The sequence below is a fragment of the Epargyreus clarus genome, unplaced genomic scaffold (genome assembly GCF_041222505.1).
Source record: "Epargyreus clarus isolate Ecla_fem2 unplaced genomic scaffold, WU_Ecla_fem_2.2 ptg000023l, whole genome shotgun sequence".
NCBI classification, from domain to species: domain Eukaryota; kingdom Metazoa; phylum Arthropoda; class Insecta; order Lepidoptera; family Hesperiidae; genus Epargyreus; species Epargyreus clarus.
In genome coordinates, this window is record NW_027332230.1 from 14,041,237 (window position 1) to 14,068,851 (window position 27,615).

Sequence of the window (27,615 nt, forward strand, 5' to 3'; positions counted from 1 at the left end):
CATCAGGTGGACTGCATGCTCGTCTGCTACGTCTATATTATAAAAAAAAAAAAAAAAAACTTAGAGGACTATGTAAGAAAGTCCCGTGTTCTAATATATCTTTATTCAACGATAAGACGATGATTAGAAATACTTTAGCGATACTTAGAAAAAAAATTAAACATGAAAAATGCTTTGAAGAATGTGCATGTCTCGGATTCGAATCCAAATCACTATCACGAGAGTTCAATATTCATGCCACACTACTCTAAACGTACTCTAAAATAGTCTTAAACATGCTAGTCAAATAATTTTACTTAAATTAATATAGGTACTATTTGGTGAAGCGTACGGTGAAGGAAAACATCGTACCCGCATACCTGCATGAAGAAACCTGCATACCTGAGAAATCTTAAAAAAAAGTTTCATAGGTATGGGAACTCTACCAATACGCACCAATACGCACTTGGACTATGGCCTAATGCCTAGTGGACTATGGCCTAATCCTTTTCATTCTGAGAGGATACCCGTGCCCAGCAATGGGACTCTAATAGGTTAATAATGAAGCTACTATTTACCATTTCCTCCATCTTGAAGTGGTTCTGTACGAAGAGCATGTTCCACCACCAGCTCTCCTGGCAGATCTCGGCGTTCCTCGTCACCAGCGTCCCCCACATGGGACCCTCGGATATATTGTCCCATATGTAAGCGTAGAACAGGGTCACGGCGAGTAGGGCTGGGGCTAACCTGCAGTATAAAGGGTTTACGTATAATTTAATTGAGACATACTTTTCCGAGGCATTCCAGCTCTATTTCCATCTGTGGCCGACCTCAAGTAGGAAAATAATCTTATCTGGGGTTGATTACAAATTTCTGAAAAATTAGGATTCAGACAATACACATTGCATTTTATTTAAAATAAATTAATGAACCATTTTTTTAAATAAATTAATGTCAATTTGCTCCTATTTTTGACGATTAGCAAATTTGGGAATGTCCAGTATAAAATTGAATTGGACTCTTCATAACAACTATGACCAACCATAATCATATTTCGAACACGGGTTTATTTTCAATAATAACGTAATCAGTAAACGTTACATTAGTAATAAAATTATATAAAGACCATGAATTGTTTAACGGAAACTGCACTTCAATTTAAAAATTTGCTACTATTCGATCATAGACCGATTTCTAGGCGGAGTCGAAGCTACGGTCGGACACTAAGAACAACCCACAGAAGTATTATCACCATTTACTTTACAAATAATAACATTCATAACAATATAAATTGACTATTCAATTTTTTATTTAAAAATATGTAACATAAATCCGAGAAAATAAATTTAAGCGCCTATTGGAAAAAAATAGCAACACGTATTTCGACGACAAACTGGTGGAAAAATGTTTTTGGATAAAAGGAATTTTAAAAATGCAAGTTCAGACTGACAATATGCAAATGTCCAACGGTGTTCAGCTTCGGTTGTGTCGAAAAATACTATTAAAAATTGGTAGTTAATTTTATTTTGTTTTGACATTGTTTCTCCCAGCTCCTGTTAGCTGCTGACATAATTGAAGTCTTAACGTTAGAAACATTTATTATACTTGTTTCTCTGAACATATTTTTGAATGGCGCTAAATTGAATACTCTATACACTTTTCATATCGTCATAATTTCTTTCTTTCTTATGCATGGACGCTGAGAATCTTAATTATAGATGATTATGTCTTGTATTCCAATTCTAATTTTGTTGGCCTGACTCAGTACTTTAGGATTAGTGTATACTTAATTCTAAGTTATTTATTCGAACATACCGAATATATCGAGACACGATGATATCGATCAGGGAAACTCGATGCGACTTCAACGCCCCGCTGAGGAGTAAGAAGCTGTCGGTAAATATCCAGCCAGCACGAGACCACGACCAGACAGGATTGCTCACTGTCTGCAAAGATAGATAAAGGTGAAACTCTTCATGACTGTCTCAGCAGCACCCCCATGTTTGCACAAATAATATATTTTAGACGGTTCGTAATGGCACATGAACGCTAAATTGCTATTTTATATGTGTAGGCGTTTACTTTATACGTCTTGAATCCTGACCCATATGTATATTACGTCTATTTATGTTCTAATTAAAATATAACTCTTAATATTCATTTATAGAGAAACACGGGGTCACATTTGATAACAACTACCTACATAACTAACAGCGTCTAGTTATATGTAACCAAAAAGTTAATAGAAAACGGATTAAACTACTCATTATTTTTATTGAAGTATTAAAATTGATTTATTCTTGATTAATATAGAGTACTCGGGAACAAGCAACAAGGCATCATATTTCCTCCTAATGATAAAAATAAAATCCATTAAAAAGTAGATCAACTTAGAATTCACCCCGTCGGGTCTCAGGCTACGAGATGCCATAGCAATTAGACAATATTACATTACTCCAATGTTTTGTTTACATAAGCATTTCAACGTTGCAGATCTAGCTGGCCTGGTGCCAGTGGCAATAAACTCTAGACAATTCGTTTTACTCCGCCTTGACGGCTATCAATCACAAATTATGCTATTTGCCGAATCGCCCGGGACACGGCTCCTTTTATACATTCTAGGTTGAGATAGGTTGAGTAGTTGTACAACTCCAACTCATTTACGCGAAAGCGGATCTAATTAATGTAGTTTCGCTTTTTGTATTTTGGGTCGAAAGCAATCTGTGAAATTACATACGAAATGCAAAAACAAACGTTAACGAGTATACGTGTTCTGGTTCTGGGGTGTGGTAAGGAACACATACTTGCCCGAGGCGTTCCAGCTTGGTCCTCAGAGGTAGCGGCGCATCTGTAGCCGACCTCGGGTAGGAATCTTATCCTATCTGGGGTTGATTACAGATGTCTATGGGCAGCAGTAGCCACTTACCATTAGATGGACTGCATGCTCGTCTACTACTCCTATATTATAAAAAAGAAACATTAAATGATTATTGGATCGTCATCAATTTTCAATATGTATTCGAAGAGATTTACATACTGGTAACATCTTATTAGTACCTCGATATTCTACTAGATGGCGTTAGTTGGCACAAAACAATCCAAATAGAATCGTTTCCAAGAAACACATAACAAAATTAGTTAGAGTATTACGTTTAAATTTATGACTGTTACAAGATTAGTCACGAACTGAAGTAATTAACTTCAATTAATTTAATATGCACCTTCTGCTAAGTACATAGGTACGTTTACAGTATTTATGTACTAAAGCCATGCATAGATTAGTAAAGATACTTCGCCGCCTTGAAATTGAATGAAGCCACGAACGGCTTATTAGTAAGTTCTTTTTTTGAATTCTTGACAAATAAAAACATTTCTAGAGAAAATTTACGAATAAACAACTAATACTCCGTAATTGGCTACTTGACACTTTTTGGGAAACTGTTTTAATGAATTCATATACGTATTATATATGCCTTTCATTGATCATTTTTCGAAAAAAGGGCTATTTATTAATAAAAAACATATTTTTATTACGGTAAACGGAACGTTACGCCAAAACAGGCGGTCAAGTGTCATTTTGTAGCGTGACGTCAACACATTGAAAATATAGAAATAAACTTCGACGCTACACATACTTCAGTCTTGTTTGGTTTCGATGTAGTGACGTCACATGACATTTGAGGCAGCACTGTCGCCGTTTTGGGATTTAAAATCCACAGATAAAAAATCGAAAATTTCTTTTTAAAAATTAAAATACTTAGAACGTATTAAAAAATAAACAAAATACTGCATAATTTATGTTTACTTATAAGCTATCATATCCAACATATTTCATATTTTATTGTTATTAGTGTCAAGTACCCAATTTACATAATAAAGAAATAATTATTTCAAATATTTTAGGGACATTTTAGCACGGAGACGAGGCAAAACTTTTTTACGCAACTATTTCAATTCTCAAAACTGGGTACATTTTCTTGTTAGGAGTGAGTAATCTTTACTAATCTATGAAGCCATGTTGTTAGACCAAATTTATTTTGAAAAATAGCTCACAGACTTATTCACATTGACATTACCAGTTAATTGTATTGTCATCAGGCGTTCTGCCAATCTCTTAATGGTTGGTCTTAAAATAATGTTGTTATTTCGATACTAACCTCTGTGATATCCAGTCTATTGGTGTACGGTATGAACGCTGTTGGTAGGAACTTGTGGGCTAGTAACAGGGCTATGGTGCTTATGGCCCTAACTCCATGGATGCAAGATATCTCGTCGCTCTTAGCCGGCCCTATCAGCTTACCGATGGTCCGGTAAAGCGAGAAGGAGCTAAGGATTCCATCTGGAAGAAATAATTTTTAAATTAGTATGGGAATAAAAACTGGGTTCTAAAATGGTATCACAAATTACTTCAATTGGTCAGTGGCTTACCTCAGATTATAATCTTATCTGGGATTGATTACAGATGTCCATGGGCGGCAGTAGCCACTTACCACCAAGTTGTCTGCATACTCGTCTTCTACGCCCATATTACTGTTTAAAAACCTTCCTTCTTCCCATGGCTATATGGTAACTAAGTGACTTGTCTAACTAACTTACTAGAAAGCCATACATCTACTGCAATACTTCTTTAGAGGTAAAGGCTATATCTATTATTAGACATCTTAACTTTTAATAAATTGAAATAAAACTGGTTTCAAAATAATTTATTTAATATATTTTAATTTATTTAATTAAATTTGCCTATGGATTAATCTGACACTGGGCTTCAGTCAATACAAAAAAGTATAAAAAATACTCTTCTTCAAAGCCGGAAATGCATTGGCGATTCCCCTGGTGTTGCAAATGTCCATAGGCGACGTTGACTACCTTCTACATCAGGTAGCACGTCTGCTTTATCGTTAGGTTCAAGTATAAGTATTCAAGGATCTTCTTTTAATGCATGAGAATTTATTTCTCTAAGCTTCTTACATATCCGTAGTAAAAGCATCTATGAGACTGTGAAAGAAAATACTACTAAATTATTTAGGGTTACTTAGTTCAAAATCAAAAACCGTGCTCGAGTGGAAGTGAACGCTGGCAGCGCCGCGGGCGGAAGTTCGCTGCATAATAAACCAGTTCACGTGAATAATGACCCAGTTTAAGTGTTATCCCGGATATATTAATCCAACGGGGATGTAAGCAAGGCACGAGCAAACAAACTGCAGAACTTATGTATCTACAAGCATAATGTTATGAGACTAAGTTCTACTTCATGAATATGCTTTGAAACTCTTAATATTAATTCATGGTTTATATTTTGTAGTTTACATATGAAGCTAGTAGCCGCGGCTTGTGTAGTGTGTAGCATTTTGAAGTTAAGCAACATCGGGCACAGTCGGAAAATGGATGGGTGACCACCAGTGAGTAGAACGGTAAGCCGTCGAACCTAGAAGTAATCGCCGAAAAGCTATAGTAAGACTTTATTATTGGAGACTGGAGATTTGAAAGTATTCAACCCGGGTTGGCCAATAGTGCCACTAACCTATCTTCCACCATCAATCGTCCTTGTAGCAGAATGGTATTTTATGCTCTTTGCCTCCCCCACTTGTGGTAAAAGACCATATCCATCAGTGAGACGTAAAAACTGTAAGAGCTAAAGTATCTATTATGTTATTGCGTGAAAGACGTTTTTTTAAATAAAAAATCGATGAAATCGATCGGCCATAAAATTTGAAACAATTATGCAAAATATTGTGCAAATACATAATGCGCACAGAAATTATCTGCTACTTTAAAAGTACCTACTAACCTTACACATAATTTATTTTATTTATACTTTTACTAGCTGACCCGGAAATCGTTTTGTTGCCGTATAAATAAAAAAAATGTTAAGGGTGAACAACCCTTATCACTTAGGGGCATGAAAGATAGATAGTAGCCGGTTCTCAGACCTACTGAATATGCATATATAATTTGGTGAAAATCGGTATAACCGTTTCGGAGGAGTACGGTAACTAATATTGTGACACGAGAATTTTATACATAAGATTTATAATTATATTTTATACTTAATAGACTAGGTTAGCTTATAAACAATGTTAAGTAACATTGATACAATAAGAAAATAAATCGTCAGTATTTCTCATTGTACTAATTCTCCTCAAGAAATTAATTTAGACAATGTTTATTTTCGAAATTATCATGATTAAGGTCAGTTAACCTTTCGCTTAGAAAGTAAAAGTTCAAAGACAACATTTATTCCGTTTAGGCGGCCACTGGAAAGGGATGACTCTATAAATAAATTTGAAACCCAAAAACCGTAATTCCAGTTTGAAAGTTGATCCACGGTGTTCTTTCTGACTCGATGAACGAAATAATTTATTATGTAAATTGGTCTCGACGACAGTTATTTTACGTCACGATGAATTTTACGCTAGAATTTTTTTGGCGTTTTATTTTTCGTTAGGCGGTTTACGCATGTGCGTATAGGGTGCGGTCAGTACCCTTAACAGGAGTTTTTACGATTCGACAAATATTACTGTTTTGTTATTTGTTTACGTATTTGCCCATACACATTCCAATCAGCGCCCCTAGCGGATTGTGTCAGCACTAGGAAATCGTATGGGCCAATACGTAAACAAATACCAAAACAATCATATTTGTCGAAACGTAAAAACTCCTGGTAAGGGTACAGCTCGGTGGCCGCCTTCGACCATTTTCTTTTTGTTTGTTTACACTTTTAATATTGTGTCATTTAAGTAGTATCAATCAAGCATGAATTGAATTGTTTGAATTGAAGGTAATATAGAATTTGGTATAATATTGTCTGATATAGGTAAATAAGGTCTAAGAACATAAGCTTTCCTTAAAAGAGAAGTTTTGGCATAGTCACCACGTTTAATAGGGACTTTGCAGATAAAGTCACACCTATCACTTCAATAGACTTAATCGATGATCTGCCTTTATGGAGCAACTTCACGTTGAGAGTAATGAAATCAAAATACTCGCTTAGATAACGTACGGTAAGTAAATGTAGTACTTGAAGTTATTATGGACAAGTACGCCTTATTTACCTATATCAGACCCAATATTTCTCAATTTATTTATTTTTATCAATTTTTCTGCACATCCCTAAGGTTGACTGGGAGAAAATGCTATTTAGCATTAAGTCCGCCTTTTGCACCACATTGTTTTGGTGGTCAATAAGAAGCAAGCAATAAAGAATAAATAAATAAATATTAGACCAAATTTTATAACCACCAGATAATTACACGGACAGTATGCGGTACACTTTAGAAGAAGCTACAGAGAGTTGTTTCAGCAAATTGCGTGGGCATTGCCGAATGAGGCCGCCTAGACTTCATCTTGCGTCTTTAACTTAAACAAGAAATTGTTTTCCATCGCAGATCTCCCGTCTGTCAAGTTTTCTTTGTTACTTTTCTCGGTATTTCTATTTAGGTATGTAAATTGTATCACCAGAAATTTCTCGGAAATTCTCAGGGGGCAAAGGTGAGATAAAATTTTGTAATATACCTATTACGTGTCTACTGTTTATTTACTTGTGGTGAATGAGACATTTTATTTTATTTTTTCCTTTGCCAAAACTGTTTTTAGATTCAAGTGCTAGGCACGGATCTCCTTCTTACTATATGGGTATGGAGGTACACCACCATGCTGTTCCATCGGAAATGAGTAAAGGGAGGTACAGGAGAGTGGCAAACCGTAGCCAAATGTTTTAAACCGCCCATATAACCTCTAAAAAGATTTAATATCTGCCATTGGTAGCAAACAGAACTGGCGACTTTATGTTCTATCTACGGCACGAAAGTACGCATGATAATTTGCAACTTTCGATTATCCATCTAATTCCTGATCACGTCTAATTTTCCTTACCTTAATAGATCAGTTTCAATCTACTCAATACTTATAGAAAACCACCGACTCACGATAAGGTTCAGAAACCAGCAAACTATCATCATTATCATCATCAACAACCCATTATTGTCCCACTCGCCCACTCCTACATTGTCGCCTCTCAGAATGAGAAGGATTAGGCCATAGTCGACCGCGCTGGCCAAGTGCGAATTGGTAGACTTCACATACCTTTCAGATTTCTTTTTTTTTTTATAAATCTCAGGTATGCAGGTTTCTTCACGATGTTTCCCGTTTTTTAAGCAAGTGATAAAATTAATTGCTAATACGCACATAACTGTGAAAAATCACAAGTGCTTGTCTGGGATTTGATCCTCAGACCCCTCGATCGAGAGGCCGAGTTCCTTAATCACTAGGCTATCACTGCTTCATTAATTATTTACTCTAGGTGGTAAAAATAAACTTTAGTTCGGGCGGCACGTTTAAGAAGGACCGCAGAGGCCTCCTTTCCCCAACCTATTTTTATTCATAGGATAGCTCTCACTCCCTATTTCGTTAACATCTTAAACACCCGCAACTTTTAAACCGTTGCTCATATCAACACCACAAAACCTAGCGCACTTATTTTATACATATAGGTTTTCGGGATTATTAATTACGAACACATAATCAGTAACAGAGAGCAGTTATTAATAAACAAATAATTGATAGCTCTTGCAGCAATCACAATGCGACAAGCGGCGCAGTTAATTCGGAAACATTGTCGAATTTTAGTGATAAATCGGGCTGCATTTTCGGTATACGATAAATAAGTGTGTAATGACATTTATCGCTCGATAATTACATTGTGGTCGTAAATCAATGGCGCGGGTCACGTAGCGTTTTACAATGTGACTGTCCATTGATTTCAGACAATTAGCTGACGTGACTTGAGATAGTTGATTGGCTATTATAAACTGACCTCTGTTTAATCTTTTTCCTTAAATTATCACAGTTTTGTTTTGCATCTGCCCTAAATATATGAGGCCTTGACAATTATTATTTTATTTGGTTACGAAGGGATTACAATTTATTACATGGTTCAATTAAGGATTCCAGTGGTATTTTAACCGTCAAGATAAAATAGCAAACTAGTCGTTATCTCACTGAGGTGATCACCTTCTGAATCATTTTGAATGGGTGAATATATATTTGATCCTTCCAATGTTTTGCGTTACACACTGCATCCAACCAGGTGGCTACGGCAATGCTAATTCTCTCGAAATTATCTTCTAACTCTGGACGAGCCAGTATATCATATACTCGTAATTAGTTTAACTGATATTTCACAAAACAAATTTACACAAAGCAGGAGTTTCGAGCTAAGTACTGCTTAACATTCACATTTGTCTGTAAGTAGCGCTACATAAAACTGATGTTCCTATAAAATATATCTTTCAAGGTAAACAACATTTAACATTGGGTAAATGTATTTTTCAAAAAAAAATCCCAAAATTTTGTATCTGGACCATAGATTAGTAAAGATACTTCGCCACCTTGAAATTGAATGAAGCCACAAACGGCTTATTAGTAAGTTCTTTTTTTGAATTCTTGACAAATAAAAACATTTTTAGAGAACATTTACGAATAAATAACTAATACTGCGTAATTTACGTAATAAATAAATAATTATTTCAAATATTTTAGCGACATTTTAGCAAGGAGACGTGGCTAAACTTTTTTACGCAACTATTTCAATTCTCAAAAAAAATTTAACAAAAAAATAAAACCGACTTCTATGTCACTACAAAGTAAAAAATAATTGAAATAAGTGTTGGTTAATTACATATTTCTGAAGTTGGCGCTCAATATATTTCGTTTGATAATGGCGTAAACAGCGTGTCTAATATGAGCGCCGACTTCAGAAATATGTATTAAACCAACACTTATTTCAATTATTTTTTACTTTGTAGTGACATAGAAGTCGGTTTTATTTTTTTGTTAAATTTTTTTTTTCACCCTTTTTAGTGATGATATGTTAATGTTTGTATTAATATTATGTAAAATTGTATAAAGGTGATCATGAATAAAGGTAAGGTCTGAATTCATACGAATTGGACCCACCCGCTCGCAGAGCGCTTCCGCGCTCTGCTCGCTTAGTTTTATATTGCCTTATATGTTTCAACCTAACCTAACCAATTCAATACAAAACACTATAGGCGAGGCTACATGCAATTCTATATTGTTTGCTAGGTTAGGTTGGAACAGAAAAGTAAATAAATCAAACTAGGTGGTAAAACTCTGCGAGTGAGTCGGTCCAATTTACCTTAATTCAATAGTTAAGGAAAACTACAGCGTATTCATTAATCATATTTTATATTTGTAAGAAGTGATTGTCAAGTTACTGTTGTTTAGGCCAGCAGTGTCCCTGCGTCACTAGGATTGAAGACTTTACGGTCAAAGTTATCAGGGTTAAGACCTTGAATTTTCATCATATGTGTCTGCTTAGTGACGTTAATATATATATGAAAGCACAAAATGGCTAACTCCTGTGGTTTAACTTGGAAGCACACCAGCATTATCAGAGTGAAAGAGTTGAAGGTCATGTTTTTCATTACATGTACCTGCTTAGGACCTGTAAAATATGTGTGAAAGCACTAAATGGCTTATTCATGTGGTTTAGGCTGGAGGTACCTCTGCATCATCAGATCTAAGGAGTTGAAGGTCAAAATTTTCATCATGTATCTCTGTCTACCAACTTCATTACAACAAATGTCTAATCTATATACTTTACATTGGAGGCACCTCTGCATCATAAGGATTGAAGAATTGAAGTTCATATCTTCCATCATATGTCTCTGCTCAAAGACCTTATCATATATTCGTAAGCTCCAAATGCCTAACTTGTATGGTTTAGGCAGGAGGCACCTCTGCATTATCAGAGTTGAAGAGTTGAAGGCCAAATTTTCCATCATATATCTCTACCTATCAACCTTGTTAAATATCCATAAGTTCCAAATGCCTTACTTGTATGGTTGAGGGAGGAGGCACTTCTGCATTACCAGGGTTGAAGAGTTGAAGGTCGAATTTTCCATCATATCATGTTAATCTAGATACTCAATGTTCATTTAAAGTTTCATGAGAATTGAGTGGGCAGAAGGAAAGTTGTCATAAAATATGTAAAAAGCAGGGGTAGTGATGATGAGTTCCACCCCATTACTTAAATTCTAATCATCAGAGCATACTAATGTTATAGTAGGAAAGTACCGCAACAAAACACCCTTTCATATGAAAAAAAGAAAATTGAAATTGGTTAAGAAATACTCGAGTTATTGAAGTTTATATTGGGAAAGAAAAGAAAGAAATCGGGTTTTTCCAATTTCCCGGGAAAACTGGCGAGAATTTTCAAATTTCCTCGAAATGGGACCCCCTGTGAAACTAGCCGCATACAATGGTGTATGAATCATGTCGATCGGTCGCGGCATCGTGAAAAAATCGCCGAACAAACATAAAAAAAAAAAATATATACGGTCGAATTGAGTAACCTCCTCCTTTTTGGAAGTCGGTTAAAAACTGGTTACATTTTCTTGTTAGGAGTGAGTAATCTTTACTTATCTATAATTTGGACATAATAGATAGGTATTATCAACTATGTTTATCAAAGTCAATGTCCCAAAATTACATTTGCGTTCAAATATGAAATTGTTATAAATTTGTAATAGTGTATAGTACAGTAATGGTGTATGTAAACCAGATGACATCAACGCTTAACACTACTAAACCACAATAGTCATAGCTATAGCGCCTTGCCGACAAGCCACGGAAGATTCCACCTTTCTACTATCTAACTAACAGAACGACCTCTAAAAATAAACATACAAGTAAGAGTGATACGTTAATTACACGAAGTGGTCCGATCGGAATCACAATCGTTGACCGGGCGCGAATTGGGTTAAGGTTGCCGATCGGAGGTCCGTTGCGATGTGAGAAATCCTTTGCCGCTGCCAAAAAATTATGTCACTCACAGACACAGCTAATTGGAGTGATCGCTCTATCGCTTTGTATAGATAGGACGCGAGTGCCGCTGACTAGAGTGTGAATAATTTTATCGTAGACTAAAACTAGAGGACAAATATTGGATGTTCTCCTTTAGGATGTTGATTAAAAAGAAGTCTATGTCTCATTTCTTCGCCCAAACAAGCCCAATGGCTTGATGGATTTCAATATATGACATGTCGTTAGATTAATTTCGTCTAAATTGTGGGAGTGACATAAACTACAGTACCTACTTTAGTTTATTATTTTGATGCCGTCGGGTATTGTTTTTATTTTTTTTTTTATTATTTATTTAATTAATTATAAAAAATATATTGTACAATGTAACGACTCATCTGGGATCGTTGGTATCAAACTAAATCGGCATAATTTGGATTGTATATGTATATAACTCATGCGTATGTATGACAGAGTAGGCAAGAAAGCATAGTAAGTAGGCAGAGTAGGTATAGAATTGGTATACCTCAACATACTGTTTGAGAAACTAAGTCTATTTTTTTTGCTTCGAGTCGTGCGCAAGAAATTATCTGTCCGGCACTATTTATCGTACGGAAATAGATTTTTATTTATGAAATTGTACTTTTTAAAACGCGTTGAAGAAAAATATGAGTGAGGAATTTTAACACGTTTAACGCACACTGTCATATTCACACGGTGAAGTCATCGATAATACGCTATTTGTCATATTATTTATCTATGCTACTGGCAACACTGGAAATTTATCAAAGCCATTTTAAATCACTTTAATGTATACATTATTTGCAGATTTACATAAATTAGCTAATTTAAATTAATACAACTACATTGTCTTAAGCTACTGGTTATTAATAAAACATTGGGATTTTATTTATAGTATTGAATGATATATTTATATTCGTATATTTCGTGTAGATTATTATTAGCTTTGTATATTCTGTTATATTTTATTATTCACTGTTGTTCGTATGCACATTTATGTTAACAATAATAGTGAATTTTGCATAAAGACAAAATTCAGCCAAATATTTCATTCCTAAAGCAAACTCGCACACGACTTCAAAATAAAATTACAGAACCCTTAGCAATATTTTCAGTATCACGTTGGGTGCTTACACACGATAACAGGTCGTTCCGTGGGAGTGGGTGCACGTGTGTCAATTCCTACGAAACGGAAACACGTAGCGTTGGCTCTGAACTGGTTTCCGAATGGTACCATATGTTGTGGTAGAAAAAAAGTGACTATCGACATCCTTCTATTTTGCAAACTGTTAAAATGTCAAATAATGTCGTTCTTGTATTCATAATAACTCGTATTTATGTTTTGTTATTTACTGTAATTCTTAAGCATATTTATGTTAATAATAATACTGAATTTTGCATGAGACTGGTTTCAGCCATATGCATTTTTCGTCTAGCAAACTTGCACACGGCACCAAAATTATATTACAGAACCCTTAGAAACATTTTCAGAATCAAGTCGGGTGCTTACACACGATAACCGGTCGTTCCGTGCGAGTGGGTGCACGTGTACCAACGGAAACACGTATCGTTGTCTCAGTACTGGTTTCCGAACGGTAACATTTATTATATTGTGGTCAAAAAATTGTGACTGTCAACATCCTTCTATTTTACAAACTGTTAAAATGTCAAATAATCATATTTTTGTATTCATAATTATTTATATTTTGTTATTCACGGTAATTCATACATATTTATGTTAACAAATAATAATAGTAAATTTTGCATAAAAGTAAGTAGATTCAGCCATATATTTTTCTCACTGGCAAACTCGCACACGACCTCAAAATAAACACAGAACAATATAGAGAATATACAGAACCCCTAAAATATTTTCAGAATTATGTCGAATGCTTAGCGACACACGATAACCGGTCGTTCCGTGCAAGTGGGTGCACGTGTGGCAATTCCTGCGAAACGGAAACACGTAGCGTTGTCTCAGTACTGGTTTCCGAACGGTAACATATATCATATTGTGGTCAAAAAATTATAACTATCGACATCCTTCTATTTCACAAGTTGCAAAAATGTTGGATAGACATATCGTTGTATTTATGTTGCTGTTTAGTATTATAGAAATGGATGTTGGATAATAGTCAAGTTTCACGCATATACCTATAATTTTTCCAATGGCAAACTCGCACACGACACCAAAATAAAGTTACAGAACCCCTAAAATATTTTGAGAATTATGTCGAATGCTTAGCGACACACGATAACCGGTCGTTCCGTGTGAGTGGGTGCACGTGTGGCAACGGAAACACGTATCGTTGTCTCAAAACTGGTTTCCGAACGGTACCATATGTTGTGGTCAAAAACTTGTTAATTGTTTTCTAGACTAATGTCATAATCTTAGGAATGGGATTTCGATCAGAATTACAGAATGGTTATCACAGTCTAAGATTTCGAATTATACTTAATATTTAGGTAGTAGAAGTAAAAAAAATGCAGTCCGTCTGATAAATAGTATCCATCACATATCTGCGCTATATTATATAACTCTATATACCTACCAGGTACTTTTGTAGTATTTATTTTTATTGCGGGCATAATAATTTAAACCGTAAAATTAAATTTCTAACTATAACGACTTAAGGGATAGAGCTCTATGACAAACGGACAGACAAACAAACGGGCTAACCACCGAGGCTTAGTAAATAATAGCATTCCATTTTTACCATTTACATACGGAACCCTAAAAACCTGCCAAACCTCTCCCATCTCAAAGAATAACAAGTCATCACATATGCAAAAGAAACATCTGAATACGAGATATGAAGGATACCCCATTACAAAAAATCACATTACATCGCGAGCAACGTCGCCTCGTAATATCATTTAATGGACCTGTTATCGTGCTGACAACGGAAGGTATAATTATTTTTCGCCCCTTGACACGTGACGTGACGGCAGTGCCGAGCTTTCCTGTCACGTATTTTATTGCCAAACAAACAACTTTTTTATTATATAGGAGTAACAGACGAGCATCCAGTCCACTTGATGGTAAGTGGCTCCGGCCGCCTGTGCACATTTGTAATAAACCCCAGGTCAGATTTGATTGTTTTTATAATATAGGAATAGCAGACGAGCATGCAGTCCATCTGATGGTAAGTGGATACTACCACCAATGGGCATCTGTAATCAACCCCAGATAAGATAAGAAAGTTTGGAAAATCCAAAAGTGCACGACTCATAACGCTCATTTAATTATGAAATATATAAAAAAAAAAAAAAACTTAAGTCGTTCAAAATTAATTGCCGAAAAAACAGCTTTAGTAGGAAGAAGGTACTGCACAAGCGCCCCTGGTGGAATAAATGTACATAATATCTATAGATATACAGTCTTGTAGTTTTCGTTTTTTATTAATTGCAATTAAACGACACTGAATTAATTAATCATTCGCATTCAGTGACCTACAATCGTCGATTAGAATTTAAAAAAAAAATAACTCAAATGATGGATTTTTTCACAAGTTACAGTGTTTTCAGGTTTCACACATGACGGACAGGAAAATTTTTTGACCTATTATGGTGTTTTTTTCCAATTCTATGGCAGTAAATCAATTTTTAAAAAGTATGGAATTAATCTCCATTAAATTATCTCGACAATAGTATGCAAAATATCTTGATTCCGTGAACTATCAAGGCTATAATAATAAAAATAGCCGCCAAAATGAAGCGAAAAAAATTTTTCGATCGTAAAGCACTCTCTGATGCTTCGCATCATGAGTCGTGCAATTCATACCTTAAGTCGGCCACAGATGCGCCACTACTTCTGAAAACTAAGCTACATTGCCTCCGAAAAGTATGTTTTCCTTACTACATCCTTCAAACCAGAACACAGCAGCGTTAACACTGATGTTATTAGGCAGAAAATAGGTGTGTCGGTGGTGCCGCCGGAGCCGTACCAGAGGGTTCAACTTCGGCTATTTTGAAAGACCAAGCGCGCCATAAGAGTGATATTAGGAGCATAGAACAGCCATAGAATTTCCGCCGCACTCCACATAAATTCCGACATACTCATAATAAAATTCCTACGTACCCAGAACACGGTTATGTTCGGAATCTGAACACTCAGTTATTTCATATGTAACTGAATGCTATTATAATGTAATCGTTTGCTCCTATCTATCCTGGCTATGCATCTATGTAAGAGTAACTCTAGCATATGTATTAAGTTAGTAATATCCCGCTTAAACAGTACATTTTAGAGGCTTTAATAAAGATTTGTCTAAAATGTGTCTATACAATAATGACAGTTTCGTTCATATCAGCGCAGAGGTTGCAGATGGAGACTAACATCTTCACGATTAATAATATTATGTATATCAATAAAATATCATTGACTATTTTCGCGAGAACAATGCATCACAGATAAAAATAGCGTCTATGGCCATTATATCCAATTATTGGCTAATTATATCCATGTTTCTTTTTATTTTTTCTATGTTCTCATGTGTTTTTATGTTCTCCTTTTTTGCGCATATTTTTGGTCACAATTCTACTTAAGATAAACTATATATATTTTACTTTCTTTCATTCAAGATTTATTTCTATTTAAGTATTTCACATTGTAAACTTACTTTGCATGCTTATTTACACAAAAGCAAATTTCGTTTTCGACGACTTTATGTTTTGTACTTTATAACCTTTATCTTGAAAACGAATTAAAGGTAGAATTTGTAGCTTGTAGCCAGTATAACGCGGGTCTACTGTAACCAGTAAAAGGAGGAGCTTTTAAAAATATTAACGAAAAACTAGAATTACAATTGTACGAGATAAATATCAACCGTTTTTTCGCATTGCGCACTCGAGCTAGGGTTTTATAGAAATCATTTTAAATGCCACAACAGACTGCTGTGTAGTTAACGCTAAAACATTTATAGTATATTTATTTTATCTATGATATCAGAAAAAGCCCAGTCATCGTGAGAAGATATTGCAGTCCAAGCTTATGACGGTTGAACAAGATACTGTTAGTCATCTTCTTATCACGCCTCCTTTATGAAATTCACAAATACTAATCATAAATAATTGATATCGGTCATTAATTTATTGGACAGGTTTTGGTTAGTGATGGTCAAATTGCAACGTCCGGATGGCGAAATCTATTAGTGGTGCAATCCTACAGTAATCTGCATCGTTATTAATAGATTTTTTAATGTATTCATCTCGGTGCATAACTGCATATTTTACGTTCATTGCAATATCCGCTTTCCTAAAAATTAGATTCGAGATTTTTTGGTGAAAGATTTATTGTATAATTACTGTAATACTGCGTGACAAAGACGTGCATTTTACTTATTTAGTCTAAGATCAGAATATAATATTTTTGACTATAATTTATTTGCTTACGATAATACTGTCTGCGCTAAAAGTTAATTCATTAATAACCCAGCTTCGTTAACATAACTAAAGTTTAGTTTAAAACTTACCAGATTTTTTAGCACTTTCTCCGCTTTCCTCCTGATCTTTAGCTTCATCAGAACCTTCTTCAGGCTCACCAGACTCCTCCTTATCACCTCCATTCTCTGATGAACCCCTGTTCGAATAATCCAGCACAGTAGCCACTATCACCAGCAAGACCACGACGCCATACAACCCTCTGCAATAAACATTCCAATAATACATAGACGAACTTACAAAATAGAGTGCTAAATTATATTAATAGTTCATTAAATAATATTCAATTTATTAATGGTAATAATCTTATTATTATATAGATATGTAAGTGATAAAAATCTATGGTTAAAGATTTTATATTTTTGGCCTCGTGTGTCACGCTTTTTCTTGCCAATCAGCAGATGTGTAAACGTGTAACCTCGTATGAGTATGCATATCTATTGCAGCTGGTATTATAATAGGTACTACAAGTTAAGATCCCAGAGAAGAATTATTATCTATTAGCAGTCTATTATTTCTTACGTCTTCGATATCTGGATCGTGAACCATAAAATTTTATATCATCTCTTTTTACGATATCAATAATTCCGTAAGTGTTTAAAATTATCGATTAGTACAATCTTCCGGCGCTTAAATAAACACGTCAGATTTATTTTTAGGAAATATAAAACTCATATTTTGAAAAAGTTTTCTAATTTCCTTTCGGATGCTGGATTCAACTTTGAAGTTGCCTTGATTTCGCTCCATTGCTTAAACGCCGATCAATGTAAATAAAAGTTTGTTGTTTTCGACGCTCACATGTGTTATCTATCATATGTATCAACTGTCAAATGTCCTATTTGACTAAGAACAATGCAAGTCAACTTTTATGGTCTATTGCGCTTTTGCAGATTGCAAACCACAGACCTGTATTCGTTTTTGAGGTCTGTGCTGCAAACACTTTTAGAATCTCATAAAAATCATGATAATACGAAGGATTTTAACAATGTTTTCTTTTTGGTTATGTATTTTATCAAATGAATTATTATATTACAAACATACTCACAGCGTGACCAGCGTCGGCACTTCCATCCACCTCTCCCACCATTTCCCGCTTCTCCGGGTGTGGCAGTCAACCTCGTCCACCTTGACCCTGACGGCCACGCCGATCTTGTGCTGGTAGTGCTTGACCGCGTCCTTGAGGATGGTCTCCACATCCTCCGCCTGGCAAGGTGCGGGCACACACACCCCCCAGCTCAGCGTGGAAAAGCGCGGCACGAAGTGACCTGGCTGAACCAATTAACATACGGCTTAGCGTCTTGTAGAAGACCTATGAAGACAAGTAGTCTTAAGATTGTATGCTACTGTCCGTAGCGTTAGTTAGGGTAACATCATGGCTTGCACAGATCGTATAAACGAATTTGAAGCTGCTTTTGCCATATGTATTAAAATTAGCATCATCATTCATCACATATTCATTATATCATATTCGTTTATATATTTATTTCAATTAATTAAAATGGTCTTAGGCAATTACCAACTGATTACATCATAAAAAAATACAATTAGAATAAAGTTATATATGCAATTAGATTTTAAAAAATAACGTTACTAAAATTGATATTTTTTCATGTACGGAATATATGCTTTTTCTATAAGAAATAGGCTTTTTCTAATATTTTAATGTTCAAATAAATTTCATAAATAGAAATCGTTTCATAAGAACACACGTCCGTTTTAATTATTTTTATATGTAGAGTATACTTACTTTGAAAGCTAAAATGGTTAATATCTATAAACGTATCGCTGATAGCTTTAGCAAGCCCGGCTAAAAGCTTATCGATGTATGAATTAGTTTCCCACTTACTTACGTCCGCGCTAAGTAATAGACCCAATTTTCTATGAAATACTAGCTTCACTATCGAAAAATTGTTTTGCTAACTTTAGGAAGCCTATTAGGGAGCATCCGCAGTCTGTCCGTCTGTCTGTTACAAGGCTCTCTCTTGAACCGTAATAGATAAATACTTAAAACTTTTACAAAATACTCGTATGTAGAACGGTGGCGGCTATAACAACAAATACTAAAAATAAAAAACCTTCAAAATAAAGGTCACCAATCATACAAGAAACCGCTAATTTTCGCCGTTTTTCGCTTTATTTATTGAACCGTAATAAAAATAAGAACATGAAAATTTAAGTCTATATGGGCGCAAATCAGTATCTTATGTTTATATTATAACATTTAATGTTTAAAATAATTATTTATGGGTGTAAATCTGTATCTTACGTTTATATTATAATATTTAATGTTTAAAATAATTATTCGTAATTACAATACTGTTATTGATCTAACCTCAATGTCTCTTAGACATTGCACTGATTCTTTCGACTGATTTTAAAACATTGATTTTGTAATTTATTTTTAATAATTCATATTGTTGCAAACCTTCAAAGTAAAAATCAATTAGATTATTATGACTCCAATTTTATTGTTTTATAAACAAAACTTAGTTTAATTTGCATCCTACTAGTAGCGCCCTCTTTTGGCGATTTATGAAAACTTGTAAGGAATGTTTGCGTGTTGTAACGCGCTTGTAGACCAGGGTCGATAATTTTTAAAACCAATTAAAATCGTAGTAGGATGAAACCCATTAGAAAAGGAGGGGAATATTATAAAAATGAAGGGAAAAATAATTTACGGGCGATCTGAGGTCGGGGAGGGGATGGGGGTGAGTCTTTAAGGGTAAAAAACGGTTTTTCTCGATTTCCGGCAAAACTAAAAGTCCTGTCGAAAAAAGTCAAATGGCAAAGTTGTAGGTAATAAAAAGATCTAAAACTTTTGTATTTACACTTTTTTCACATAACCTCAAAATTAATGTGAAAAATTCAAAAAACCAAGTTTTTGGTTTTTTATTTTTATCTTTTACAAAAAAAGAAAAATATTTAACGAAATTTGGCGAAAACTTACCTTTTTATGTCCCAAATACGCTATAATTTATTTGATTAAAAATATTTATTTTTTCACCTTATTTTGAATTAATATCGAAAAAACACCCTAATTTTCAATCGAAAACTCACCCGTCAAAATATCAGCTTTTTTCAAAAAGTTGGTATGTTTTCTGTTCGTTGAAATCTCTACTTTTTGATGGTGAAAAAAAAAATATGTTACTATAGTAAATCTTCTCAGAAAATGCAAAAAATCAAAAAAAACTCGAATTCGAAATTTGGATTTGAATTTGAAATTTGGACGTGCTGGATACCACTAAACGACTCAAAGCTGCTTTTTTTTTTTGCTTATCATCTGCCTTATTGCAGATGATACAAACAGATTCATCCATACTGATAATCTGAAAAGACAGAATCGAATTAATAATGCCTTCACTATTTTATCGTGAATATACCCCCGTAAAAAAAATATATTAAAGAAATAAATGTCAAAATGTCTAAAAAATATATTAAAAATCTATTTAAAATGTATAAATATATAAAAAATATGTATAGTAAATATATTTTTAATAACTAACTTTTGGCTGATTTTCAAGTATATTTCATATATTTTGAATACATCTGAAATATATTTGAAATGTAAAAAATATATATGAAAATCGGTCAAAAGTTTGTTATTACAAATATATTTATGATATATATTTTATATATTTTTTATAGATTTTCAAAATATTTTTTATGTATTTTGAAATATTTTTTTTCCATGGGATTAACTAAATTTGTTTGTGCAAAATTAAGGAGATTATTATTTTTTTATCTTGTACTAAAACATCATTTAATTTCAATCTTTAGGTTACGTTACGTTAAGTATACTATTTTTTAAAGAAAATATTACGATTTTTATGTTTCAGTTGATTGATACAGACAAAAATAGATATAGTAATTACCTTCCTATGCAGATTCGAAAAGTTTTTTTTTTAAGTAAACTTGTCACAATTATCTTCAAGAAACTCAGCGTGCACGTGTATTTTTATAAACGATGTTGTATATTGTACTGTATTTCGAATACTGGTTAGGCTAACGGTTGTAACAGCTGCTACGAAATAGTAGGTATGTATGTAGTAAGACCCAGACTCGCCTAGCCCCTTCCCCACTTCTCCATGAAATACCTTTTGATGGGCTACTATTTTTCGTAAGTCACTCAGGTATATAATTTTTCTTAAAATAGTTATAAATAGACATCTACGCATATAATTTAAAGAAGATTCGACAACTTTCTCCAAATATTGTAAATGTCTTATTAAATATTAATTTTATTAACTGATTTGTTTGTTAATTATAGTAGTATATTCTTATTTGCAATTTTTTTTATCAATGTAACATGTAATCTAATGTTTTTCGAGTAATTAAAGTGGTGTAGCGGGGGTCGGAGGGGTGCGGTGCGGTGCGAAGACAAACGCCGTGGTGATGGGACGATAATACTTTATTTTGTTAATACAATTAACTTGATCCCTATTACTATGCGTGCAATCCGTTATGGCCCGGTAATCCGATACCACATACGAAATTCTCACGACAATGGCAATACTGTACGATCCGTAATTAGCTCGGGAATCCGTAACTAAAACGTATACACACAGTATCGACATCCACCTTATCTACAAATTAACTAAAGTCATCCGCCCTACTTATACAAGCTACACGATACAAACGATAGCGCGATTCAGTTTTCGTACAACGCCATCTCTTAGTCGGTGCGGTAACTACATGCATTGCTCGCTATCGCGGTTAGTGGCTGCGCCAGCGCTTTGATTCTGTTCGTTACAGTGGTAATTTTAATAAATAGCTCAAAATTAAAAAAAAAATTCGAATTCGAGTTTTTTTTGATTTTTTACATTTTCTGAGAATTTACTATAGTAACATATATTTTTTTTTTTCACCATCAAAAAGTAGAGATTTCAACGAACAGAAGACATACCAACTTTTTGAAAAAAGTTGATATTTTGACGGGTGAGTTTTCGATTGAAAATTAGGGTGTTTTTTCGATATTAATTCAAAATAAGGTGAAAAAATAAATATTTTTAATCAAATAAATTACAGCGTATTTGGGACATAAAAAGGTAAGTTTTCGCCAAATTTCGTTAAAAAAAAATTTTTTTTGTAAAAGATAAAAATAAAAAACCAAAAACTTGGTTTTTTGAATTTTTCACATAAATTTTGAGGTTATGTGAAAAAAGTGTAAATACAAAAGTTTTAGATCTTTTTATTACCTACAACTTTGCCATTTGACTTTTTTCGATAGGACTTTTAGTTTTGCCGGAAATCGAGAAAAACCGTTTTTTACCCTTAAAGACTCACCCCCAATCCCCTCCCCGACCTCAGATCGCCCGTAAATTATTTTTCCCTTCATTTTTATAATATTCCCCTCCTTTTCTAATGGGTTTCATCCTACTACAATTTTATTTCACTTTTTATTATTTTTAAAGGCTTCTACCCTAGTCTATTGTTTATTAAAACAAATGTAATTTGTGTAAGATAAATTATTTGGAGTAACATAAAATTCATTATAATATTAATTTATGTCAATTTTGATTGTCAATGTGGAATTAATATTTAGATTAAAATATGGACGATTTCCGGTAGTACTTCAAAACACTTTGTTAGTCATACCAAATAAATTATGTAAATTATAATAATATTAAAATACTTATTCTCGTATTTTTAAAACAATATTTTCAATATAATGTTATTTTATTAACAGTTAAATTTATTGTGAATCACGTCACTTGTTATAACAAAACAAGTGATGTGAGGTAGTTCTTATGCTGTTTGTCACTCGAGTAGTATTTAAGTCCACGCGCTGGTAGAGCGTGGTACATTCGCATTTAATCAGTCGTGTAAGCCGTTACTCTGCTCAAATTGTAAATAAAAGTGAATAAAAGTGATTCTCATGTTAAAGTCGTTTCGTTCAGTTTATTTATAAAGTGCGGTAGTGGGATATCGCCGACATCTACCTCCGTATACGAGTCGTACGCCCAATTATTACCTATTATTAAACAATGAAATTGCTGATAAATTATGAACTGATAAGTGTGTATACATTTTTAATTGCTATCGATTCATTTTTGTCTGACCTAATGCTAGGCTATATAAAGAACATAATGCCTATTGGCACCTACAAATTAATATATCAATATCAATCTATCAAGATACGTCAATATCATTCAATATGTGTTAAACAAATTGGCGGTCAATAATAATTAGCCAAGTATAAGTCCATCTCGCGCATGGAGGGTTCCGTATTATCAAATTTTATGAATTTTTAATTTTTGTGTTTGTCATCGTAGCAGTCACAGAATTAATAAGAATAAACTGTCTTCCTATTATATTTCAATAGAATAGGTAAACCGAAAAATGCAAAAAAATCCTGGTTTTTTGTATAGGGACCCCATTTACTCGTGTATACCAGCCAAATTTTCATATTTTTTTTATTTTTATTATGTTATTTGTAAAATGTTAATGCTTTGTAAAAATCAGGTGTCTATCTATACAGCTCAAGAGATAGACCCCTGTGACAGAAGGACAGACAGAGGATAGACAGCGGAGGCTTAGTAATAGAGTTTCGTTTTTATTTACATGCGGTGTTTAATGCGAATATGTTATCTTCAAAGACTGTACTCACATCATCGATCCGGCTGTTGAATAAGTTTTTGGCTTGCGCCAGATGCACGGGCGCCTCCAGCTCTGGATGTTCCGCCTTCACCTCGAACCTGGCTAGACAGTACTTCCCCTGCACCTTCACCACGCTGCCCGTATCGAGCTGAACTCGCGCTCTGCTGCCCACACACTGGTCGAAGTCTCCCAACTGTATTCCATTACCCTGCAGGATCCCCGAGGGAATCTTCGCCGTAGCGTCGAGCACTGTAATGATAATGAAAAATTCCACTTTCGTGCTCGCATTGGGAATATTTGTTCGTGTTCACGCGAACGGATCACGCACATACTGAAGGACTCCGTGTATGTATTGTAGGCTTGGCGTTAATTTCTAAAAGGTAAGCTTTTACTTAAGTTTTGTTACGGCTTACAGCGTGTAAGTCTTAAAAGATTGAAACAAATCAACAAAAGTATTTTTAGAAGACTGGAAGTGCATATGAAAATCACCCATATTCAAATGGTCACCCATATGACTACTATATAACATTTTACTTTACTTTGCGATATGTCCTATACAAGCCACGGGTCTATACCCTATTAAACCATGATTATACCAACACAATAATATTGTACCAATGTTATCACCATAATTGCAATACAAGAGAATACTCTTTAATACATAATGTTGGGTTTACATGAAAACTTTTTACAAAATTCCATGTAAAGCTTATTTCATTTTACATGGAGGTGATGGAAATTAACTTAGAGTAATAATTAATACATATAAAATTTGAAAGAATCCTTGATTAAATAAGTGTTCAGGATTATATTCATATATTTTTATACGTAGCAACTGTTGCTGAAATCTCTGAAACTTTGCCAGAACGAATAGGCATCGTACAAAAGGGAGCAATTAACTCATACATAATCAGATTATTGGACTAGTAAGAAAAATAGATTAAATTAAAAAAATACCATGCAACCTCGCATAAGGAAAATCGTTAATCCTGACGATTCTGATGAGGAGAATGAGACAAAATTATTAAAATCGTGTATTGCCATTGGTTCTTGATAATTGTTCAAAATGATTTATTTATCTGACCGTTCAAAGGTAGTAAAAATTCGAGTTCATAGATTACGTTACATACCGACACATACATACAGGTGAAGCAAAGAAAAGAGTAATAAATGGTCTTAATTATTAAAAAGAACTTAAATTATCCTAATTATTGAAACAGTTATAAAATTGATTTTTACAACAACTTTTACAACTGCTTCGAGAATTTCTACTAAAACCTGCTTTTACATACACTACAGAATAATAGAAAATGTAAAAACTTTACTTACTATTTAGAGCCCATAATTTGGTCCCACGTAATTGCCGTAAGAGAATTTGTCCGTGACGCCTGCATTCCGGATTAGCTATGCGGGAGAAATTCGGTGCAAACGTCGGGAAAAATGCGTAGAAATCCTCAAATTCACTTTGCAGTAGGTTCTTTCTTTGCAAAACTTCGGACACTTGTTTAATATAAGTTTCGCTTTTGACTAGTTGCTGTTTAACAACGTCAACAACTTTTTTACCACTTGCAGTATCTTTCTTTTTTTCTTTATCAATAGTTTTCTTTTTCTCCGTCTCAATCTTAATATCTTTTTTCGGAGCCTTTGGTTTGTCCTCTTTCACTGGTGTTACTTTCACGGTGTCTTTTTTCACCTTATCTTCTTTCTTCACAGTTTCACTAACCTTAGGTTTCTTTGGAGGTTCTTTTTTCAGATCTTCTCCTTCAAAAAATGAATCTAATTCTTTTTTTGCTACCACGCTTACTTTTATTTCAGGCTTTGCATGTGTTTTAGCTTTGACTTTAGCAACACTATCTTCCTTTGTAATTTTCTTATCTGCAGTTTTCTTTACTTCTTCTTTTACAGGTTTTTTTGTGTCTTTTGATGGAGTTTCTTTCTTAGTTGACTTCTCTAGTTTTTGTATGCTATCTACAACTGGCTTTGATTTCAAAACCTTTCCTTTAACGTCAACATCGTCGTCGCTATCATCATCGTCATCATCATCATCGTCGTCGTCATCATCGTCATCATCGTCATCCTCATCTTCATCTTTCTTTTTATCTAAACTTGCTGGCTTTAAGGGTACAGGTTTAGAAATTGGCTTTTTGTCCGAAACTTTTGGTGGTTCCTTTTTTTTAATTTTTATCACCTTATCATCATCATCGTCATCATCATCATCATCGTCATCATCATCATCATCGGTATCATCATCATCGCCTTTATCATCATCACCTTTGCTTCCCTTTTTATCACCATCCGCTTTTTCTGATTTTAATAAAGTCCCTTTTAATTTTGATTTTTCCTCCAACACGACTTTTTTCTTAACATCAGTTGTCGTCAATGTGTCTTTCTTAGTATCTTTACTTATTTTTTTACTTTTATCATCATCGTCATCTTCGTCGTCATCGTCATCGTCATCGTCATCGTCATCGTCATCGTCATCGTCATCGTCATCGTCATCGTCATCGTCATCGTCATCGTCATCATCATCACTATCTTTATGGACTTCACCGCTTTTAATAATTCTAGAACTCACAGGCTTGGAAAGTGGTTTTATATCCAACAAAGGTTTATTTTGAACGCTTTTTGCTTTAAATATTTCTTTCGAACTGAATTTCATTAGTTTCGGAATCTTATCATCGTCATCATCATCGTCATCATCATCATCATTGTCATCATCACTGTCTACATTTCCATCTTTGTCATTGTCATTATCATCGTCGTCGTCGTCATCGTCGTCGTCGTCATCATCATCATCATCGTCATCGTTATCTTTACTTATTTTAACTTTTTTTTTGTCCTTGTTCTCTAACTTGTCAGCTTTGGCATAATCCTTTTTTAAACTATCTTGAGTTTTTAAACCACCAGTCTTCAATAATTTCAATTTACTATCAATTTCGTCGTCGTCATCGTCGTCGTCGTCGTCGTCGTCGTCTTCACTTTGTTTTGTTACAGTTTTCTCCTTAATTAACGTTTGCTTATCGCGAGCACTCTTCAAATCATCGTGACGTTTAGCACTTTCGATTTTAAAACTATGCAAAGTTTGGTCAAGGTCAGGTTCATTCACACCACAATTTTCACATTTGTATTGTTTTTTGGACACCGGCTTGGAGCCTTCGGAACTTCTAGGGAGGTCACGCACACGAAATGCCGTTATCACTGTCGCTAGGATAGGAACGCTGATTATAATTAGAGCTAATGTCCATCTGTGGCGCACCATGGCCGACGCGTGAGACGATCACGCCGCCATCATACATTCGACTGACACAGTTTTCAGGTACGATCCCTGATAGTTCACACGCGCGAGCCGTACTCCATTGAGAAGCTGGGCTTCATTGACGGTGCTGGGTCTTAAGGCAGCATTTGTACAGCTGTTAAACAGAGTTTAGTGAAAAATGAACGTTTCCCAGCCTGAGTTAATTCGAGTGTACTGACGCGAGGGCACGCTCTATGGCATACATCCAAGAGTAGGGTAAAAATAGTGTGGCGAGGCGATTGTCCGGCCCACGAGTCGAATTGATGACTATGGGATTGATTGCGATCTAAACGTTTTTATTTGTACGACAGGTAGTGTTACTATATGCGAAAATACTGACCTATTTTAAACTATTTTGTATTAGCTTTGTATCTTATGTTGCGGATTTTTATGGCAATAAATTTATTAGAAATACGTAACGACTTAAAATTTGGATCTGTGTTATATTCATGGCATAG

At 34.4% G+C, this 27,615-nt stretch overlaps 1 protein-coding gene across 1 annotated transcript in view; it reads right to left on the reverse strand.

Annotated features, from left to right (window-relative positions):
* The window catches only part of LOC140751672 (uncharacterized), a 37,333-nt gene extending 9,930 nt beyond the window's left edge, over positions 1-27,403 (reverse strand). Inside the window, exons 1-7 of the mRNA XM_073085659.1 lie at positions 25,192-27,403; positions 23,873-24,111; positions 18,311-18,534; positions 17,298-17,467; positions 4,137-4,318; positions 1,795-1,925; positions 558-726 (exon numbers count right to left, since the gene is read on the reverse strand). Of these exons, the coding sequence (XP_072941760.1) occupies positions 558-726; positions 1,795-1,925; positions 4,137-4,318; positions 17,298-17,467; positions 18,311-18,534; positions 23,873-24,111; positions 25,192-27,121 (3,045 nt within the window). The 5' untranslated portion in view covers positions 27,122-27,403. The remainder of the gene's footprint in view (positions 1-557; positions 727-1,794; positions 1,926-4,136; positions 4,319-17,297; positions 17,468-18,310; positions 18,535-23,872; positions 24,112-25,191) is intronic.
* Positions 27,404-27,615: the final 212 nt, after the last annotated feature.